Genomic DNA, 22,847 nt, shown 5'->3' with positions numbered 1-22,847 from the left:
AAGACATTTATCAGGCGAAAAGATTTTCTGGGTCAAATGTTTAGAATGTCATTTCATGTCACTGTGGCCGAGTCTTTAACATCTCTGACCTGAAAACTGATTTAAAATATTAATTTCTTTTTTTTTCTTTTACAGAAGAGAAGTAATGTATCTCAACAAAAGACTTCGGGTCAGCAAAATGTTTAGTTTATTCCAGATCTTAGGAGTTTAAGTTTTACTTTAAACTAAGTTTACTGCCTTGAAATCATGAGTTCACTCAACTGTCTTTCTGCCTTTGGGAATCATTTTAATTTAAGAGTTTCACCTGCAGTTTTAATTGACGTAAGGTGGATTATAACTCAGAAATTAATCATAGAAAGAGACGCTGTGGCTCAAATGTTATAAAAAAATATAATTCAACATGAACAAACTGAAAACTTCTGTGTGTTTTCTCAAACACAGAAAACACTCACCTCATAAAAGGAGGAAAAACAATCACCGTGCTGTGAAAACAAAACACACTGAAGAAGAAACACAGAGCTGAAACGTTCAGTGTTGACAGATCTGTATAAATGAATGGCTTCTCTGCTTTAACAACTATAAGGGCAATTTGAGGAAGAAACAATCTGTGAAACTGTGAAGGACATTTTGTTTTACTGTTTTCTGACACTCTACATCTTAAAACATGCCGTCATCATCCGTTGTTTAAATCAACACTTATAGACTCACAGCGAATCACTCGGTAACTTCCATCGTTTAATGGTCACAGTTGAAGCACAGGATATAAAAGTCTATTTACAATGATAGTTTAAAATAAAACAAAAACAAAAAAAAAGTCAGTTTTTGACAACACACACACACGCGCACACACACACACACCCAACAGCTGCTACCACCTAAGCATGCTCCCCAAGAGTAGCAACCATACATTAAAAAAACACAACAACATTAAAAAGAAAAAGGGAGTAAAGTGCATGTATGACAGACCTCCCTGTACAGACATTTCTGATAGACTGCAGAGAAAACTTCAGTTGCCAGTCACAGGCACACTCCTACAAATGTGTACAAAAAGAGAAAAAAATTTAAAAAAAAACACCTCAGTTTAAAAAATAAAATAAAATGTACACACCCACGTGGTAAAGTTGTGCTGCACAGTCGCACTCACACACACACACACAGACACGAACCAGATATAAAAACATGTACAGCTCCTAAAATGTCGACACTCACAATATAGACCTTTACATCTCAAAGAGAAACACGGCAGAAAACTCACAAATATACACTCTGCCTTCAACTCCCCCCCCCCACACACACACAAATACATACATACATACAAAAATGTCGAGTTTTGAGTGGCATCGGAACTGTGAGAGGACACGAGAGAGATGAGTTTTACTTCAGTTTATCGAGTCGTAGAGGTGAAAGATGGTTCTGACTGACATTCCAGGATTCCCGAGCCTGACGTTTGTGCAGGTCAGATTTGGTTCGGACTGACTGAGGTATTGTGTAGTCAAAACAAACATTGTATTTAAAAATTAAAAAAAAAAAAAAAGACAGGACAGCATGCCTCTTCTCTTCGCATTTTGATTCAATAAGCAGCTGTGTCACCAGCTCTGGTTACTTTTCCTACAGGGGAAAAAAAAAAAACATTCATCCGTTTCAAACAGAGCTGCTGCTCAAAACCAGTCTGAAGGTGGCAGAATTAGTTTTTGATTGGTACTATGTGTCAGTATTTCAAGTATTTCTGCCAAATGAATAAAAGTTTATCCTCACTTGAACCAAATCTGCAGGTTTGAGAGTCTGTTTGAGTGTTAAACTGATTCGTTGACCTCAGATTGTACCAGAGGAACAGCTGCGTCATTTTTCTTGTCAGCTCAGCATGTTTTGATAAAGAGACGTGAACCCACATGAGAAGAGGAAAACAGAGGCTACATTCCACCTAACACCAGGTCAGACTATTCAAATCAACCAACAGCGATCAAGTAAATATCAAGTTGATGATGGAGAAACCAGCAGTGATGTAAAGAGTGTGTGTGTGTGTGTGTGTGTGTGTGTGTGTGTGTGTGTGTGCAGGCTCAGGCCTGTTTCCATCGTGTCTGATTGTTTTTGCTGCTTTTTGAACGTCATCTGAAGGTGTTTACACCACAAGGCGTCTCTTCCAATTACAGTCAGCATTTATTTTTTTTTTTTAATATTTCATTTGACCAGAGCCGTCATAGCCTTGTCACTGTTCTTGCACCGAGACAAGTATCTCATTGCGCAGATTTCACAGGAGCTCTTGGCAGATCTGCAGGAAAAAAACAAAGTACTTAAAATATCCTTTAAGGCAAGAGGCATCGGTTTGTGTTGCTGAATACATTTTAAACATTAATTTCCATTTCTCACAGGTGTGCATGATCTCTCTCTCTCTCACACTCACACAGACACACACAGTGAGGGTTACATGGTGTGGTAAAGGGTACTAACAGTTCTTTTCTTGAGCCGCCTCAGGGGATGAGTCCTTCCATATTGCTGCCTTGTTGTTATGAGAGTTGGCCCAGAGAAATGCAGAGAGTCTTGGTCAGAGCTGGGCAGCTGTCCTCCCTGCGGGTTCGATGGTGGAGATGATGGAGGCGGTGAGGTTTCCGCAGCATCAGAAAGCCTCTCCACACCGATCCCGTGGACTTCTGGCTGCTGGCCGTCTGAGGAGGGGGAGTTGTGGACCCGCTGCTTCTTGGACTCGTCGGTGACGGTGTGGATCGGAGGTTCTGCTGAGGACGGGGCTACGGAGGAGGAGCGGCTGAGCTCCCAATCGCTCAGGTCGTTGGCGAGCAGCTCCAGACAACCCAGTTTGGCCAGAGAAGCTGAGCGCTTCATCAGGGACGGAGGGGTCAGTCCCGCCTGCCGAATTCTGGCCTCCACCTCTCTGACCCTCTTCTGGATGCTGCTGCCTCGCTTCTGAGGGGCTCGACCACTGAGATCAAACACCTGGTCCACATGTCTGGCCTTGTGAACTCCTCCCCCGCTCACCTGCTGTAGGAAGGCACCCAGCTCGCACAGAGTCTCCCATGTCTCCCTCATGATGATGTCACTGTAGGGTCCCTCTGTGGAGCAGTCCCAGTCTGTGCATGATTCCAGCTCCGTCACGCCTTCCAGACACAGGAAGTTGACGGAGGCGAAGGGAGACTGAGCGGAGCGGTGGAAAGAAGAGGTAGAGAGCAATCTAGTTTCAGCAGGCTGGGTTTTGTGTCCTTTTGTGCTTTTCTTATCACTTCGTAGTGCCTCCATCTCAACTGGAACTGATCCAACCTTCCCATCAGCCTCCTCGTGCTCCTCCTGCATGCTTCTGACGACTGACACCTCCAAGCAAACTGATGCGTCCTGGGAACTGGACATGGCTTTGGGATGGACGCTGAGTGGATGCTGCTGAGAACAGGAGGAGCTGCCGGAGAGGGCCGGTGGAGATGACGAGGGTGACGGAGTCTCGTGCTCCTGCTTCATTCTTTGCTCCAGCTGTCGTGTGACTCGTCGCACGGACCCCCTGGTCCAGTCGCTGTAGAGACCAGCAGGAGCTGCGTCCTCCTCGTCTTTGTCTTTCACTTCATGTTTGCCATTCTCAGCCTCCGTGTGTGATAGAACATCTGTAGCATCTATTTCCTGGCTGGACCTCCTTGATTCCTGGTCTTCAGGACCCTGCGGCTTCAGCTGGCCAAGAGGTGAAGCCTCTGTGTGCCCTGCAGGCTTCAGTCCTGTGACCTGCACAGGGACGGCCATTTCCTACAACGGAAAGAGACCCCAAATAAAAGAGTTGGTATAATCCAGAGCTGCAATGATTAACTGTGACTGATTTCACCATTTTCTTTCATTTCATATATCAAAGAAGTAATCGATTAATTGATTAAGCTATCAGCAGATGAATCAATAAAGAAAATAACAATTCGATGCAGACCTGGTATAATCCCTGTAACTCAGAAGATATTCAAGTTAAACCATCAGCCAAGACAGAAACTCTAGCAGGAGTGTTTCCCTCTTTGCCACCAGGTGGCGCTCTTGTACTTAAAACAACAACAAAGCTCGACCAAACTGAACTGCAGAAGGTTCAACAGCTCCAAAAATCCCCCCAAAAATTCATCAGAGTCTGGGAGTAGCTCTGAACACAACTTATGTGACCAAAGCTCAGCAGTTTGGGGATCTGCAGTAACCTCACCTTTCTTTTCTCCTCCTTCCCCTCACAGGTGGAGACGTCCTGAGGCAGCGGTTGCTGTTCCTTGCCACAACTCTTCAGCTGGCAGCTTTTACCATCTCGACTCATTCCCTTAAACTTTTCCCTGGCACTGAAGAAGTTAATGTGATCTGCACTGTGGCCCAACAACACCTCGCTGTCTTGTGGAATGGCACTGGGGTAGCTGATAAAATCACTAGTGGAGGGAGAATGGGCCGTTAAATCGTCCAAAGACAAGCCACACATCTGCTGGTCACAGTCTGGGTTTTTGACAGGCACTGGTGCAGACAGACACTGGGGTCCAGCCGGGTGTGTGATTGTTGCTTGCGTTGCCATGAGCCCAGGCACTGACACGAGCATTGGTTTCATGTTAGGCAGAGAGCAGGACAACGGCTGTGGTTTGATAACCTCATCCAGGCAGGTGGGAGTTGGGGACGGGGCGGGGGTGAGGGGGACGTGATGAAAGGACGGAGGCGGGTGAGGCTGGCCAACTACAACACTCTGTGCAACAGTCACCATGTCTGTCTTTTGGAGCTCAGGCACCACAGTGGCGGCTCTCGGCTGGGAGAGAGGAGGCGTTGGGGGCTGCTCCTCGGAGTGACACACACCGTTGGAGAGCGGGGGAGATAACTGAGACGCAGACGACTCAGGACAAGGGGAGTCCAACTGGCTGATCTGGACTACAGCAGAGTGAGAGGGAGCCTCAGCTGCCACTCCCTCTGTGGTTGTGGAGCTGAGCTGATTGGACTGGATGCCAGTATCAGGCTGGCTGGAGGAGTGTGCTGGTTTTCCAGTGTTGCTCGGAGTTCCCATTGACTCCAGCAGCCCCTTCATGGAGGAGCCGGTCGTGCTGCCGGCCTGGTTATGGGGGTCGGAGTGACCCAGGCTGTGCGGCTGGGCGTGAGATTTAGAAAGCGGCTCATGGTGCTCGGAGAGGTCGCTGTCAGAGTGCGATCGCCACAGTTTGTTGTGCCTCTGTTTGCTGTAAGAGGGGGAAAAAACACATTGTTATAGCGTATTTTCATCTCACTCCTATCTTCTTTATGCAGACATTCATACATCAACAAGCACATACTTGGTTTAAAGGCTTGTTATGCTAAATGTGTTGTGTTACAGAGAGACAGTATTCTCATATGAAATGCACTTTAAATCTGCACAACTGTGGGACTGCAGTTACTTCGTCAGTGTTTCGCCTTGTGACTGTTTTTTTTCCTTTTCTTTGTGTTGTTTGACTCGGCATCATTGTAAATGAGGGTCACACTTCAGTGATCTCTCGAGTATAAATAAAGGTCGATTGATTGATCTTTGTTTTCAGTTTCCATCAACCCCTTTCACCGCAGCAGGTTTTAGCATGAAGCTGTAAATAAATGTACGCATACGTGTACGCTAACCTGTCCAGTTTCAAAAGGTGAGACAGTGCTCAAGAGACATTTTTCTTCAAGTTATTTTTAAATATAAATATCTGCACCTTTTTTAATGTAGGATGCACATTAAAAGTCATCCAGAAAGATTATGTAATCGAGCGGTTTTAAAGTGGTTTAGCCATGTGTGCCTTTATGTTTCCTCCAGCTGAACGGTTTAATCTCATTAGCTTTGTACTCGTGCAGTCGATGCTGCGTTGTGTTCACGCTTCGCCCACAAATCCACATGAGATCTATTTGCGTGTGTGTATATGAGGGTACCTGGCCAGCAGTATGCCTTGATACTCCTCCAGCTGTCGCATAAAAGAGGGGTTCGGTTTGGTCACAGCTCGGCGCTCCTTGACGTAATCAAAGGCTTTTTTCAAATCCCAGCCGTACTCCTTCATGGCGTACGCGATCACCGTGGCTGCAGAGCGACTTATTCCCATTTTACAGTGCACCAGGCACTTGGATCCAGCTTTCCTGGAGCGGATATGAAGAAACAAACATACTTAGCAGTTTTTCAAAATGGAGCTAAGTCCTCAAAATGAAACATGCAGTCATGTCAAACTCACTTGGCTCTTGATATAAACTTGTAGGTGTCATTCCAATAAGCCAGCAGGTCGGTGGCCTCCTCGTCGTAAACACGGATGTTGTGGTACTCAAACACACCGGGGAAGAAGTTATCAATCTCCCTCGTTACATTCAGGATGTACTGAACCCTGAGTGAGAATCAGACAGGAATAGTAATATTTTCAAGATGATGGTTAATGATCTAATACTTCATGGTTTTACTGACTTCAGTACAGCTTGTCCTGTGTCCCCCCCTCCTTACCCGCTCTTCTGCAACTCCTCCAAATTGGATGCATTCCACTCAGATCCCTGCAGGAAACAAAAGCAAAAGTCAGACTAGTTCAGAGCCTTCAGCTGAGCTTTTCATAATGCTTAAATCCTGTTGCGAGGCCTGCGTGACGTCTGTGTCCACAAGATAAACAACAACAAAATACCTTAAAATTAGCAAGGAATTAAAAAAAAAAAAAAAAAAGATGATCTCATGTCTTAGCAGGTTCCCCAGACATGAATTAAGCCTCATGCACAGAACAAGTAATGTTCATAGAATGTACTTAAAAGAACTGAGATGCTTTCTATTGTAAAGTGTTCTGGTACTGCAGAACATCTTCAACATACCAAGAAGACGTGATCAAAGATCTCTGTAGGACTGTCCATCTGGCCCAGGATGATAATCATCTCACTGTCGATGAACTCCTTGAACTCTCGGAGGTTACACGTCATGTGCATTTCCAGCGCTGTTCGGATCTACAGAACGTAGTCAGATGGAGAGCAGACAAGAAACTGATTAAAATCTCAACGCAGCAAATCTAAACCTGTAAAGCAGGCATTAGACTTTCATCTACTGATGACTAAAACGGAACATGAACGCATCATTTTTCTAAGTTTTCCTCTGGACCCAAATTTCCATGTTCATCTGTTTGGAGCGTCATCAAATCCAGCATGTGCAGCACCGACTCACCTCTTTGCAGGTGACATTCTCGAGGTCTTTCTGCATCATGATCTCCCTCAAACTGTTTTTGATCTGACGCTCGGTCAGCTCTCGTTCTGTCGGTCTGCAGAAATAACGTGACATTAAAATACGATAAGTGAAAGTCCATTTCCATATATGAAGTGTTGCAGCCAACAGTCAGTACATCATATAGAAGAGACATCATAACAAACCTACCTTTTGGTACTATGCTATTACATTCAATCATGGACAACAAACACAGTAAATCGTATTGAAATGATAGCAAAAGGGAAAAAGTAAGATATAAAAAGATGACCTGGACACTCACATGTCAGAGAAGAGCACGGGCGAATCGGCACGGTGTGACTGCACGTCCTGCATGGCGTTCCACTCGTTGATGCGTACCTGGTCTGAGGAGACTCTGCTTTGATAGTAGCTGACCCAGGTGAGGAACAAGCTGCCTGGGAAGTAGTTGTGACAACGGGCCACCTCGCATCCCTTATGGAGTGACTGGAGGGCCGACCTGCAGGCGAGGAAGGGGAGAGAGTTTAACACCCGGACAGAAAAAGAGACTTTCCAATAAATGGATACCGGGATGAAGACTTGCACAGAATTTAAGGGCTGAAATCTCTTTCTTTCCAAGGTGTGTGATTAATGGAGTGTGACTCACCACATGGCCTGCACAGAAACAGGCTTGAATACATGCACTCTGTTATCCGTTGACACACTGAAACCCCTGAGAGCAAGAAGAGAGAGGTGCAATTAATAACACACAGCCAGTCATCCTAGCAGCACAGTGTTTAGTGTGTGTTTGCCCTGTGCATCTTACCCATCTCCATCCAGATGTATCAACGTGTCGCTCCATAAAGGCAAAACCAGCCCAACAGAACACGAGCTAGGAGGGGGAAAAAAAGTAAAGCTGCATGTTACACCTCTGTGCAAAACAGGAGGGTACATGTCACGCCCCAATTACACCTGGCTGGATAATTCGTTATCCTGATAACATCTCCAGATACAGATCATTTTTTATTCCCAGGTGTAGATGGTGTGTCAGTGTTTCTGCCTCACCTATCTACAGGACTGAAGTCCATTCCCAGCACCACGCTCTCCTCCGTGTCCTGCCGCCCGTTGGTTGAGACCACCACCATGTAGCGGATGATCTGAGCGTTGGCACTCTCCAACCGAACCGCCTGGATCGACAAGATAAAACAAAGCTGATCGTCTTGGAAGTGGATCAACAACTTTAAGATTTAACTTTGTGTGTGTGTGTGTGAAAGTGTTTACGCACCAGTTTGATGTTGTCCTCTGGTCTGAGGAGCGTGAACATGGTTTGTAGATGCTGCTGGATGTCTCCTTGTGGAGGAATAAAACACAAATCTGATCAGTGTCAACGAACGTGTGATGCAGTCAAACAGTCAGTTTCTCTTCTCCTCACCTGCATGTTTGCTGCGGAGCTGTGAGAAGCGAGAGGCAGACGAGGGGGAGGAGCCATTTCCTCGAGGTAAAAAGAGAGCAGCTCCTTTAACTGTCAGGAAACTTTCACTGATGCTGGGCGGAAGGAGAGAAAAGAAGGGAGAGAATAAAGTGAGTGATTACCACCTTTAAAACAGCTCACCAAACAGTAAAACACACTACAACTGAGTCTAACTAAAATATTTGTTTTTAAATGAAAGAACTAAGTAAAAATGCCAAACACAACACAGTCTGAAGTACTAAATTGTTAGGATGTTGTGCCTTTCTTCATCTCATGTGTCGGTGAACTCTTTCATTTGCAAAAACAAGCAATATAAAGACATAACCACAGGCTGTGTGAACTTGTGACAGGAGTTTCCGCTGTTGTATGACAATTTACTCTCTAGACTAAACTGTATGTGTTGTCATCTTGAAGCTTCAGAGACATGACGCTGAAACAGTGGCTGGCTTTGCTGTGAAAGCCTTTATACTTCAACATCTGCTGAATATTGACCACGAAGGATTTCTTCATCTAAAAGTCGACTGCGTTTTCAATAATGGTGACTTAATCTTCTGTTTTCTTAGAAAACACACACACACACACACACACACACACACACACACACACACACACACACACACACACACACACACACACACACAACAACCTACACAAACATCATATACAACATAATTAATGTGAGATTTACGAGCTTTTATGAGCTCAAGACAAACAGCAGCTGGTTCCAATAACGAGCTGGCTCAACTGAACTGGACATGAAATGACAGGAGGGATCGGACGACGACGACTCGCTGAGTCACAGAGGAAAACAAACACAACACTCATGTAACCAGCCTGCAGTTCACATGAACCTTTGCCCTTTCTCAAACTAGCCGACCTACAGGCAGTTCTTTATCTTTTTACTCTACAGGCCATTAGAGCTTATCAGTAGTCATTTATGGCACATAACTACCTGCATCTCCACCTCTTGGCACCACGGCTCTCCCAACAATCGGTTATGTAATGTAATTGAAAAGACACGACCAATATGTAGGATAATGTAATATCATAATCACTTTTCAAATAAGTTTGGGATCTTGGGGCTTCTGGAGACTTACAGGCAGTTTGGAGTCATTTTATGTTTGTTATGTAATTTTATTTAGTTGTTGTTTTACGTCCCCATCTACTTCACTTATTTAGGTGAATGCAGTAAAGCTGTTTTACTGTGAATCCCCAGAAATGTTTTGTGGACTACGAAACTTTGCCTGACTTTCAGTCCACATGGACGTGAGATAATGACAAAATGTTTATTTTCAAGTGAACTTATCCTTTAACATTACCACGATGTGTTGGTGGTTGGCGACACTTTCTGTGCCGACACTGTGTGCAGCTTGTTTACTGAAAAAAGAAGAACATGAACTTCTTCCTTTTTGCTTTGATATCCAAACAGGCATCGCTTGTGTTTTCTTTAAACTCTTTAAAATTTTCACATGGTGACAATCTTACTGCAGATTTACCTCTGACACCATTGATCACTGACTCTCACTCCTTACTGGGGCCAATGGTAAATACAGGCCAAGGCTAGGGGAGGCCTATCAGCGACAGGAAGTCCCATTTTGTTATTATCTGTTGTTAGGACGAAGGAGAAGACGAGCGGAGGCGAAGGGCAACGGACAGCGGTAATTACACAAGTGACATTAGACAGTCCGCAGCTTCAGGACGGAGGTTTTAACAGTATACAGTTACATTCCTTAATTAGAGGGATGTTAGAGATTTAACATCAACAGATTCGCTGTTATAACATTTTCCAAAACCTATGTCTCGCTCGTCACACCCAGTTTCTCTCGTGGCGAAGTTAGAAATGTCTATCATAAAACTGGATCTGGGGCACACAGCGAGCATGACTGGCTCCAAGTGAACCTTTTTTTTTATTTTTAAGTGGGAAAAGAAGCCTCTGTAACCTCCAAAGGCTAACAGAGGGTTCAACTGTATCAACACCGGCAAATGATGAAACTATGCATTTACTGCATCAGTTCAAATAAATAAAACTCATAAAATTGGGGTTTGTATTCTGGTTGGCACACCTAGAAGATCCTCAGTCCTGTACCCAGTGAGAGGCTGACAGCACTCTCTCACCAAGTATAAATACACACCTGACAGCTGTCTTATACAGCTGTGAATAATGGCCAAGTGCAGACAAACTACGTCTCCACTTGGCTGATCAAGAAAACTGAAATTGCCAATAAATGTCATCATCATTCGTGGCTTCTAATCTCTGAAGACATGCAGCTGACAGACTAATTACATCCTCCGATTCACGATCCGTCTCAGGTACACCGTGTGCCTTCCTGTAAGACGCATTTTAAGGACATCTAAAATAAAAAACAGGGTGGGTGGGTGGAGGAGGGTACATGTGAGCAGATGAGTGTAGCATCTGGCAGACATTTCACAAGGAGCAAAGGGAAGGAAACGTCTTCCTGCAGCTACTGGCTCTGCTGCTGCTGTCACATCCTTCCCACTGAGTCATCATGGGAAAACCACATGCCTTCATCATGCAGGATAAGAGTTAGGAAATGTGTGAAAGCAGGACAAAGTGAGCTGGAAGTCAGAAAGCATCTGCAAACAGTCTGATTCTTACAGCTGGCATGCAGCAGCAGCAGATGTCCACACAGACAACACGGGGCTCCGATTGAACACACCGGTCTCATGCAACTTACAGCTGATAAATCTCCCCCCGAGAGATCACCGGGCTCCCGGCGAAACGCGGTCTCATCTTCACCCCGCAGCAGGCGCAGAAGCAGCCGGGTGACGAGCTCCGTGGCGCGGTCACAACGCCGGGAGGCATCGCTGCTCTGGTGGCGGGAGCAGGGCGCACAGAAAGCGGGTTTGCAGCTACCGATACCTCGGTGTCGAGGTGTGGAGGGTGGTTATGAGAACGCGGATGCTCGGTTATTAAAAAAAAAAAAAAATCTCACTTTGACGACTTGTTTTTAATGAACATCACGACTTAGTTTGGGAGTTACCCGTCAAATAGGTTAAAAAAAAAAAAAGGTGCGGTTTTATCCGCTAATATTCAGATATTGAGTTATTTAACAGGTGCTGACAGAGCAGGTGCCTCTGAACATCTGCTCAGCTGTTCGCTCTGGTTCGTCTGCAGCAGGCTGCGGTAAATCCATCCGCTGGAGGGGCGGAGACACGCAGGGTCCAATCCCCGAGAACAGCGGTGCGTCGACGGCTGTATGAGGGGTGATCAGTGCCACGGTGCGTAAGGAGGGGTGGTATGACAACCAGGGACAACAACATGACTTTAAACAGGTGCCAAATGTCTCACATGGTGCCAGTTTTCAGGTTTATACTTGTTTTGAGGGGTCATAGTAGAAAATAACACTTTAAAAGTAACTACAAGGAGAATTTAAGCGTTTATGTAACAGTTTCTAGTGATTCCTCTGATAACCTGTAACAACAAACCAGACTATCCACATAAAGACTTTCATATAGTTTAATTAATGCCTGGGTTTGGGTCAGATAACATACATCACTAATGAAATATCACATATATACACGTTACCTGACTGCGATACATCCTCTGACACTCGCTTCCCAAACACATGCACTCGCCACCGGCACGCTCCAGCAGAGATCGTAAGACTCTAAAATCTAAAATAACACCACTACAGCAGCAGCAGCTGTATGTCTGCTGACCGACCGGAGTATATATTTCATAATGAACATATAAAAATGTATATTCACATGTTTCATAGTGATGCACATCGGAAGTAAAGGCCTGACTCCAAATCAGGAGTTTCAGGCAGAGAGTTACTTTTCCTTTAACATGCAAAAAAAAATGCTACATAACTACATAAAAAACATAATATGACCTCTTTAACAGAGACAATTCTTCAGTCATAAAACTGAATCCTTTGGAACAAATGAATAAATAGGAGCTGGATTTTTCTGGCTTTCATTTAATTAGTTCATGTGATTAAGTCAAAAAAGGGATGCAGCTCATATCATACTTCTAGTTTATGTACAATAGATTCAATAGAATCAATTCACGGCATCAGAATGAGTTTAAGTTTGGTATCGAAATATAAAGCTTATGCCAGTTGATTTCCAATTTAGAATCAAAACTTATTTACTACCAACACAACAATCCCTGACCCTCTTACTTTAGACTGAAAATGACTAATTTGACTTCATCTTGAACCTTCTCAACATGACACGGTTCCCTCGATCCTGACAGACATCAAGACGACGCTTCAGGAGTTTCTTCTGGTCGTTTGTCATTTTGTCAATAACACCTAGCATCACTGTCAATTTTCTCTCTTCTCATGGCGACTGCAGCGTCAGTAACCTGGTACCTCAGCTTCCATGACAACACTCCTCCTGATTAAGCATTAATTACTCCACACACCCTGAGGGGGCATCCTCTGGAGACGGAGGGCCACACGCTGATCACATGTGTGGTGTCTGAACCCTGCTGCTGGAGGGAGGGCGACGAGGTTGTGTAACCAACTCTCCGCCTGTGTCCTTTAAGGAAAATTCTCACCAGACGCAGCGACACTTGACACCTAAATGTGCTGCTGCTTACAGCAACAGCAAAAACAACAACAACAACGGAAAAAGGATTGAGAAATCAGAAAGGAGACATCGGGAGCGAGCTGAGGAGAAACTCGACCTGAGACTGGTCGTGCTGCTTGTTGATCCCTCCTGGTTTCAATTCATAGGCTGGATTACAACCTGAGGGTAAATATGTGGCCACCACCTGACTGTCAATACATATCCCATGATAAACAACAACTGCAGTGGTGTTTTTCTATCCAGGGCATGTTTAATACTGCATACAGGTACATGAGCTGTGTGTGTTTCCATGTTGATTGATTCAGCAACAAGATGAAGTGGATCAATTAACCCCACAATGTTAAAGCCCTTGACCTTCCCTCACTGATCTTTACAGGCATAAAATTGTTTATTTATTAGTCCGTCTCAGTCACGGGAGGTTTAACATATCACAGCACTAGATGGTGTAACAAGGCTGCCGAACATCAAGTGGAAACATTAAAGTGGGATGGAGATACACAGCTGAAAGGTCAAGGGTTCAGAGAGAGCATGATCACTGTGAATGTTCACAGCAGACGACAGTTAAACTAATGAGACTAGAGCTGCAACGACTAGTAGATCAATCAATTAGTTGACTAAAAGGAATTAATCACCAACTAATGTGATAATTGGCTGATAGTTCATAAATATTTGCTGGTTTCAGCTTCTTACATGTAAAGATTTGCTGCTTTCATTTGTCCTGTATGACAGTAAATTACGAGCCTTTTGTGTGGTTGTGGACAGTACCTGGGACTGTAGACTGACATCCAGCCCGACGTAACTCAATTAAATTTAGTCTCAGATGGTCAAAAAAGGAGTTGAGTGGCTAGCTAGAGGAAGATAAGCTAAGAAAACGCAAATAACAAATGGTACAAATGAAAGAAACACACCAACAGTGACCCGCTGAAAAGAAACAAACCCTGTCACCAACGTAACCAACTGTCTTGGGTTCACCTAATTGAGAAAGTCAATGGGACACCAAGACACAACATCAACGGCAACTCTGGAGGACCTAAATCACCATGATGTTACGATGGTACAGGGCTCATAACTCGACGACTGTCTGCCTTCGACAATGGATGATGACATAGTCTAGAGGCCCAACCCTCCTAAATGATAAACAAATGTGAAAATAATCAACAGCATCATGAAAAATCATCTTTAGTTGCAGCCTAAAATAAGACTCATATTCATCACTGACTTATAACAGCACCACATCTCAACTTCCTGTTCTTGTCATGAGGTTTCCTTCTTCTTGTCTGACTTGTTCCCACATTGACCCCCCAAAATCTCCTCCATCTCCTGATCTTCTGACTTTAATTGAACACATTGATCAGGAAAACGCTTAATACATCTGTTGTATAAGAATGGTTGATCTAGCTTGGAACAGTCACAGTCATCATCCTGTTCTCTGCCTGCCATTGGTCAGGTACTCCTAGTGGTCCACAAACTCTCAGCAACCCACATGTTTGCTGTGTTGGTCCCATCTCTCAGGTTCTACCTAACTGTTCCCTCATTCGACGGCTGAAATTCACGCCGTCCAATGACAATCAACGAAGGCAAACAAAGTGGTTGTTACATGTAGACAGACACCGGACACTCCTCTGTTGCTCTTACGTCTCCACGTATACAGAAGACACAGACAGTCACCTTAGTGATCACAACATCACATATATAATACAGAACACCTGAGGCTACTGTGTGCTCTGGATTTGAAGCTCACAACCATCTTAACTACACACACGTCCATCCCACCAGCAGCAGAGACTTGTACGTGTTGTGAGCTGACAGGAAGTCAATGCGATGGTTTACAGCTGAATCAATCTGCCAGACAACCTATCGATCAGAATACACATATTAGATTACAACAGAGCGGGCGAAAAAGATTTATATCATCCAATTTAAGAATTCCTCAACTGAAGTGCCATAATAAATTCCTCTCCCCCCTCCGATTCCTCCCCTGAAAGCCCTCCAGTGACGTTGCTGTTTCAGCTGATGTCACTGCTCTGCTGATGTCACTGACTTTAATCAGCAGCACTGCAGCAGGCGCGCCACCCTGCATCACGAAAGCCTTGTTCCCGCCTGAATGAATCTCACTACCTGTGTCATGAGATGAGCTCTGCTGCAGCTGCCTTCTATGGTGCGGCAGGCACAGACGTCAGCAGCACTGTGGAAGCATTAATTCAGTAACTCAGCGTGTGGGCTCACTTTCATTTAAATAGTTTTCCAGTTTTCCAACATCTGAGTCCACTGGGGTGTGAAAACTCTACACTGCTGTTTGGACTTTAAAAATAACTTCAGCTTAATTCATGTAAACCTCATTTTCTTCCTCCACCAGGTCGATTTGGGTGAGGGAAAGGAAATTGTTGTTTCCATATCTTTCCAGAGCTTTATAATGCACCGTATTTATGAGGCAATGATCACCATTTCAACTCCTGTGTCACCATTTCTTTAAAACTAAGACTGAATTAGCATATTGGCCCAAATTGACTACCATAACTCACTCAGGCTCATTTAATCCTACACATCATGACCTTTCTCATGCTTTTTCTATGGTTCGTCACCAGCGGATACAGTGTATTTCCGTCCATACAGCTGATTAATGGGTTTGTTTAGCTAAATGATGATGTATGAAATCAGTGATTGTGGAAGTTATGTCATCTGATTACTCAACAGGAAATCTGTGACTTTACTGGGGAAGATACAAGTACTCTTCTCTTGTGATGCTCCCACATTAAGAGATTAAAAAAAAGGCAAGACAAACTTTTGAACAAATCAAATTTGCTTTAAGATCGGGGGGATTAAAACTGAAATCCACGACTTTCTGTGCGCTGCTGGTGGGAGCTACAGCAAAGATAGTAAAATATTCAGGGCTGCATTCGTCATGTCTTACATCATTGTTGTGTGTTAACCGTTACCAAGATGTGTGGATGAAAATGTCTTTACTAGGTAATGTTTTGAAATAAAGTTGCAAGAAAAGTAGTGAGTCACTCCTGAGAGCAATAAGACGGCCTGGCAGCACAGAGACACCAAGTTCAACCAAAGGCAAATGAACCAATCGGCTAATCTGAAGTCAAGACAAGGCGCAGCTCCTCAGCAGGAACTTGATATTCATTCTGTATAATGGTATGTGTTACTTTAAAAAAAAATGAAATAGCACTTCTACACAAGTAAGAAGGTTACAGAGACACATTTAGACAAAAGTGTACGTCAGTATGAAAGGTCAAATAATCTCAGAACTTCAAAACAAAACATTGAAAATAATATTATTTTACACAACACTGTGTAAGTCAAAATGATATGTGATGTGATACCTCTGTGACTCCCTCTCTCAAAAACACACACCCACACACACACACACACACACTATGTGAATATAGATTTCACTCCCAGCTGCACAAATACAGAAAGCCCTCTCAGTTGGATCGCAGAGAGCTCCAATGACCAGACAGACACAGAGCCGCTCTGACTTTGGGAGGGGCTACCAATCTGCTCCTGAATCAGCAGTGCAGCTCCCCCTGACCCACATACCCAGACCTGACTCACTCTCATGGAGCCTGCTGCCCTCTGATGGACACACAGGAAATCACGGTTAAGCGTCTCATACAAGAGAGGATTTCAGGATTTAAGTTGTTATTAAGGGGCCACATTTAAAAACTAGAGAGACAAGAGTGTTACTGCAACTAATGTTTACTGGTATCTAGACTGCATAAACACAGCCGTCAGCAGAAGGAAATTGCTGGTAGCTGGGGGGAAACCAGTTGTAGATGTGGTTGAGTGAAACACGATTAACCAGATTCTCAACTCTAGTTGAACGCCCGAGGCAACAAGATAGAGCGCAGGATTGTGTCGCCACAACAGCACAGCAGCTCTTTGTATCAGTAAAGACAGGAAGTCCTACAGGGTCTGACACATTTAATGATTAAATTCAAGTGCTTCTTCGGGTTGAGTCTACTCCTGTCAGCTCATGTCAGGTCAGAGGTCAGGGCAGCAACACAACATGCCCCGTGTTCACATACTTACACTGATGCTCTTGCTATCTCTCTAGCGACTCGACCTGGATATATACATGTCCAGTACAATGGTTTATGTGGTCAAAACCCCACCACACACTGTGTTTTTGAGGAAACAGGAAGAGGTATCTTTGTTTAGCGCTGAGGTCACAGAGGGGAAAGATGACGAAGCTTTGTCTCAGACAACATCTGTTAATGTCTTACCTCCTTGGCTGAGAGCGGCGGTCATCCTCCCCACTACCGGACTCCTAAAGAGAGAAAAATTAGAAAATTAGATTTTTTAATTTATACTACTATAGATGGTTAACCACTGAGCCAGTTTCGAAGACTTATAAAGTTTTAGAATATTTGTCAAAAGACATTTTATGGGTGAAATTTTCATTTGTTTTCATAATTAAACTGGAATACGTAGCACTATGCTAGTAATGTTGATAAAAACAAGAATTGCAAATATCAACTCTAAACATAATTTTAGTCTTACAGTACTGGATTCATTCTGTGATGCTCTACCTCCAAATCTTAGAGATTATAATTAAAAAAAAATGCAAATGTTCGAGCAACATTAAAGAAACTTCCACTTGAACAAAACAAGATGTGACTCAAAGTGTACGTGAATAAAGTTCCGCTGTTCTATGCTGGGTGGTAATAAAAAAAAAAAAAAGAAGAAAGAAGCTTATTTCCATGTTTACAATCTCTCGCTCTCTCTCTCTCTCTGACACACAAACAAACACAGAGTACACATGCACAAACACATTTAAAAGTGCATCTAACATAGTCAGGGCTGCGCTCCCCGAGAGGAGAACAGGAGGCAGAGCGGAGCGGAGCTTCAACTCAATTTGCACACTCTCCAGGAAAATGACCTCAGTCTGTTTTTAAGGTGTGGCCGGCCAGAGAAAAACACATTCACACACCAAAACAAGCAACGAGATGAGGACGAGCAAATAAGAGAAAAATCCAAATCATATCCAATCAGCACTTTGCGGAATATGAAGCTTCGCTGAGGATTAGAGGCAGATTAACACCTGGCACTCATCTCGCACTGCCTGGCTGGTACTTATCTTGTTTACACTGTATGTAGGCTTAACTGGCCTTAACAACATTACAGATCCATTAACAGCTTCATAAAAGGAGGAAGTGGATTACAGGCTGATGATGGGCAACAATGAGACAAAAAGATGAACTGAATCTGACTGAAGCTGTGTCATGTAGATGAAAATTGTATTACAGTAATTTCTATGAATCTTTAAATGCTAGTACAAGCTGCTCGCAATGTATATTATGTGTTTCATTTTAAAGAAGTGCTAAGTTGTGGCACAGTTATTGATCTTGTGGATTGTTGAACACCTAATGAAAATATAGGACGCTGGAACCAAAGTGTCCATAAAGGTTCCTGCATTCAGATTCTTTAACTTTTTTTTACCTTGAGAGCACAAAATAAAACCTTTAATCCTTCGTTACTTTGTGTGTAAGTGTTGGTGCATACCTGAGTCTAAATATGACCACATGCTTAGCACTTAATGCTGGGAACTGTTGTATTTGGCAGGTCTTTTGGAGACAATAACATTTAAATTCCTTGGTTAAATTATTGAGTTCTGTTGCACATCATGGTGAATTAAATTGCAATGAGTAGGCGAGTCTCAACTGAACACAAAGTGCCTGATTGTATATGTAAAGTTTCAGCTGTTGTTCAGCGCCATCGTGTCCTACACCATGACATATCACCTGATCTTTGTTTGGATTGGAAAACACACGCAGATTTTGCATGTATGAAAATGTGAGAAGATTTTTCCAAAGCTTATGGAAATGTGCAGCCTGAGTGTGCAGGCTGGGCCGGAATCTGCAGGCCTGGAGACGAGTCTGTGCAGGACTGGGAGTCACAAGTTACAGCAAATACAGTCACCAGGTTAAAACTTTTGAAAGACCAAAGGAATGTGTGTTGTCCCTACAAACACCCTTATTATGGATGCATACACACAACAGTGAGGCTGGACAGATTCAACATATGGTTCACGTAAAGATGGTGGAGAAAAGAAAAAAAACACCAGCAGCCATCTCATGATAGACTTCACACATCACATGACAGACACAGGAAACCAGACATGCGTCTGTGCAATGTGTTACACTGTATGTCTGCGCTGGCTGCAACTTGAAAGCATATTTCCACAAGACGACACCTCACATCCTTCACCAGCGCTGCCTGCCTCACCTTGCCTAATTATACATTTTGCATATCTGCTTCCTGCTCTTTTACAGCTCATACTCCTCTCATGATGAACAACTCCCTGGCTCAAAGTCACATTTTTCACATACCCGATCATCTACAGGACAGTCCTCAGACAGTCGAGCAAATTACATAAAATGTGTGTGCGTACGCAGTAAGACAGTTATCATTAAATCTACTCACAGAACTGGTTTTGCCTCTGAAAACACAAAAGGTGTGAAGCAAAGGGTCCCTTTCAATACCCAGAGACAGTTTGTGACCATTCTTGGTAAAAAGAAAATAATGACTTGACTGCGGTTTGTGACAGGAGGGAAGAAAATGACAAAAATCTTATGCTTGTCCCACAGAGCAAGAAAACAGATCAAACACTTTCAATGTGTTGTATTTTCTCCAACGAGTAATTTAATTTCACCGTAGGGTCGAGCAATATGCCAAAACATACTGTATCAACCGTCAAAGATTTCGCTATAATGTTTACTACACCAACGCTTTGTGATTTCCAGGGCTGATGCCTACACCAATATCAGGCAGTAAAACATTCTGGTATCAATAAATACAGATTTTTTTTTGCTATGATACCTCAAATGTGGCTATCAAACACTTTTTTTACTGTAACAATAAACTTTATCTAAAACGACATCAGTCCTTTTCTGTCTCTAGATAGATAGATAGATACTTTATTGATCCCGGAGGAAATCCAATTCTCTCACAAAATAAAGCGTTTTCATATTGGCACATATTGGACAACATGTATCCTGACCAATATATCAGTTGGGCTCTATTGCTTATATTAACTTGTATATTGAAAACCATCCCTTGGCTGTGAGCAAGACTGCTTAATGACAACGCTGGATTTTTTTTTTACCTTGATTTATCAGGCAATTAATTCACCATTAATCATACCCACAGAGAAGTCACAGGCATTAATGATCCCTGATCAGCCAGCTCTGGGAAGCAAAAACACCAGCATTTATAAAGAGAAAAGGGCTTGTTGACACGCTGTCTACACGTACACAAAGCAGAACTGATGCAGAGAGACACACAGAGGAAGACACCTGACTGGGAAACAGGCTGTTTGTGCTGGTAAACTACTTCCTCAGTCTATTCCTGATTGTCTGGTGGGGCTCTCTCTCTATCTCTATCTCTCTCTCTGCTTCTGCAGAAGAAAAACAAAAGATGAACAGCCAGAATGGACAGAAAAAACACCTGCTCCTCTGCTTTGCATGGGCAACACACACACAGACACAAAGAGAGAGAGACAGGAAGACAGAAGCAGGCAGGTAGAGAAACATGCAGACAGGAGACAAAAGAGAAAGACACGACCACAACTTCTGTTTACATACGAAGACAGCACACAGCAGTGCTGCATGAGGAAATACCCGCATTCATGTGTGTCACAAGGCGGTTATTACGAGCGGAAGTGCATAGACTGTTTCTTGTTAGGGAGCTAAACTATCATTGTGAAAACCGCACGTGAACGAACTCAACTGTAAACACGTCAACAAAAGACGAGCAGCCGGAGCAGCTAACTGCCAGCTGAACCTTTGAACTGGCGGAAATGAGGCATACAGGCACCATGTCAACAGTGGAGACAATGAAAACAAGATGAGGAAACTGTCCTCTGCTAACAGTGTTGTAGTTCGAGAAGAAGAAGTAGGAAAAAAAACAAAAAAAAACAGTACAATAGATTTTAGCCGGGAAAGTTAGCGGAGTAGCACACAGGTAACCATAACTGAAAATGATGGGCAGTTATATTTCACGCATGCGCACGAGCACAAAGGCAAGGCACTTTATGACAGTCAGCAGCCGACAAAAAGACAGCGGAAATGGAGCCTCGGGACGCTTTCGATGGCGAGGAGCTTTTGGGTTCGGTGGTGGAGGCAGCGGCGGTTGGAGGAGGAGGAGGAGGAGGAGGATTCAATAAAGGCGGCTCTTACCGAAACGCAGGGGCTGGAGCTGGTGCTGGGGGTCGGTGAACGCTGCACGGTTACCAGCGCCATTCAGCGACCGGGAAGCGGACACCTGAGAGGAAGCGACCGCGGCGAGACGAGCATAATTGTTCTGAGTGGGAGAAAACCCAGCTGAACCCGGGTTGTTGGTCCTCTCTTGGTTTTCCTCCCTCTTCCTCTCTGATCGTAGACTGTTTGACTACTCCCCGGCTGTTTCCTCTGTCAGCGCCATCTGCGCATGCGCAACTACCCTTGGCTTGTCAATCCTGATTAACCATATGTGTGCTGGACGTAAACAAAGCAGTCATGAGTGGTGTCTGTCTGTCTGTCTGTCTGTCTGTCTGTCAGGCAAGCAGCACCCTTATAAATTATATTATAAGTTGACCTCCAGACAGATACAGAAAATGTCATCATAAAATGTTTGTCTTAAAAGTTTACTCTCTATCCTGTAAATATGTATTTTGCTTCGGTAAAGCTGAGAGACTTGTGAGACAAAAACACAGTGGTGAGGACCAGCAGTGGCCAAACTATCATGACTTTTGGTGAGACCCTCCAAAACACTGGATCCTACATTACCCATAATGCAACATCAAAGTGTCTCTTGAACCTTCATGCCTTACGAATATCCCGCTTTTTGATTTAAATTAGTGGGTTTACACAGGTTTTTTTTAAACTTGGGTCAACCCCACTGAAAGTTGCCTATTGACCACATTCCCTCTTCCCGCAGGCAAGGAAGCCCATCTGTGATTTTTATCTAAAATGCGGAAAACAGTTTTAACAGAAGGAAAAACAACAATAGACCCATTGTGAAAGAAACGACTCATTTTAACAGAAATGGAAGTTAGGGTCAAATGACCCAGGTGTGAATGCAGAGTTCACACATTCCAGTTGCACACAAAAACCTGATTTTAGCAGGTTTAGGTGCGATTTCTGACCCTTTGGCAAAAGGGTAATAGAGAGCTGTATGCTAAATGTTTTTAGCTAAGGTTGTACATATTGCCCCAGAGATGAGATAAGACAAGTGAAATGTTTTAAGATGAGTTGAATCTTAAGTCACCTGAATTAAGGTCATGTCAGTTCCCAAGTAATTTTCTTTATCTCTTAGAAATATACTTTTCTCAAGTAGTAAAATCTGCTTGAATCAAATCAAACTTCAAACTTCAAGTCACATGATTCATTATTTCATGGTTGCTTCAGCCTTGAGAGGTGTGTCATCATGAAAGAAACTGAAGAAAAGTAGCCTAACTTGTAGGTCGTTTGTTGGTGTATAGGCTCCTGTATAACATCTGTATAGTGTGCATATTTTTCGTTTCGTTTGGGAGAATCTTTACTCTGGTGCTCCAAGGTAAAGCTGCGGCAAAGAAGAGCGGCCTGTCCTCAGAAGGGTTATCAAGCCCGGAGTCATAAGTTCTTTTGTGTACATACGTGTCTGAGCTTCTCTGATGTGGGTGCAGTACTGACTAAGGGAAAACATCAGGTGATATTTGATGATTCCTGAGGTGTAGCC

At 43.6% G+C, this 22,847-nt stretch overlaps 1 protein-coding gene across 3 annotated transcripts; it reads right to left on the bottom strand.

The window, feature by feature from the left end:
* Positions 1 to 722: 722 nt before the first annotated feature.
* Positions 723 to 22,135, bottom strand: ssh2b (slingshot protein phosphatase 2b). Of its 3 annotated transcripts, none has more exons than XM_037119645.1 (15): positions 21,329 to 22,135; positions 17,375 to 17,418; positions 8,541 to 8,653; positions 8,394 to 8,458; positions 8,174 to 8,295; positions 7,935 to 8,000; positions 7,776 to 7,841; positions 7,434 to 7,628; positions 7,115 to 7,208; positions 6,772 to 6,900; positions 6,419 to 6,465; positions 6,159 to 6,305; positions 5,866 to 6,066; positions 4,169 to 5,165; positions 723 to 3,738 (listed from the first exon to the last, which is right to left on the bottom strand). In XM_037119645.1, exons 1-15 carry the CDS (start codon positions 21,389 to 21,391, stop codon positions 2,422 to 2,424), a joined length of 3,666 nt encoding a protein of 1,221 aa, XP_036975540.1. In that variant the 5' UTR covers positions 21,392 to 22,135; the 3' UTR covers positions 723 to 2,421. The 3 variants fall into 3 exon arrangements, with proteins under 3 accessions (XP_036975540.1, XP_036975539.1, XP_036975538.1); XM_037119644.1 differs by lacking the exons at positions 17,375 to 17,418; positions 21,329 to 22,135 and adding an exon at positions 11,276 to 11,680 and having other exon boundaries at positions 723 to 2,269; positions 2,449 to 3,738; XM_037119643.1 differs by lacking the exons at positions 17,375 to 17,418; positions 21,329 to 22,135 and adding an exon at positions 11,276 to 11,680.
* Positions 22,136 to 22,847: the final 712 nt, after the last annotated feature.

Source organism: Acanthopagrus latus, chromosome 13 (genome assembly GCF_904848185.1).
Source record: "Acanthopagrus latus isolate v.2019 chromosome 13, fAcaLat1.1, whole genome shotgun sequence".
Classification (NCBI taxonomy): Eukaryota; Metazoa; Chordata; class Actinopteri; order Spariformes; family Sparidae; genus Acanthopagrus; species Acanthopagrus latus.
This window is presented reverse-complemented; position numbering and strand designations above follow the sequence as displayed.

What these genes read in the sequence shown, in the direction of transcription:
- ssh2b (XM_037119643.1), bottom strand. Translation starts at nt 11,403, where the DNA reads ATGCCTCCCGGCGTTGTGACCGCGCCACGGAGCTCGTCACCCGGCTGC. An exon ending in GCTCCGCAGCAAACATGCAG is followed by an intron (nt 8,459 to 8,540) that starts GTGAGGAGAAGA and finishes TTCCTCCACAAG; the next exon opens with GAGACATCCAGCAGCATCTA. An exon ending in GTTTCTGTGCAGGCCATGTG is followed by an intron (nt 7,629 to 7,775) that starts GTGAGTCACACT and finishes CCTCGCCTGCAG; the next exon opens with GTCGGCCCTCCAGTCACTCC.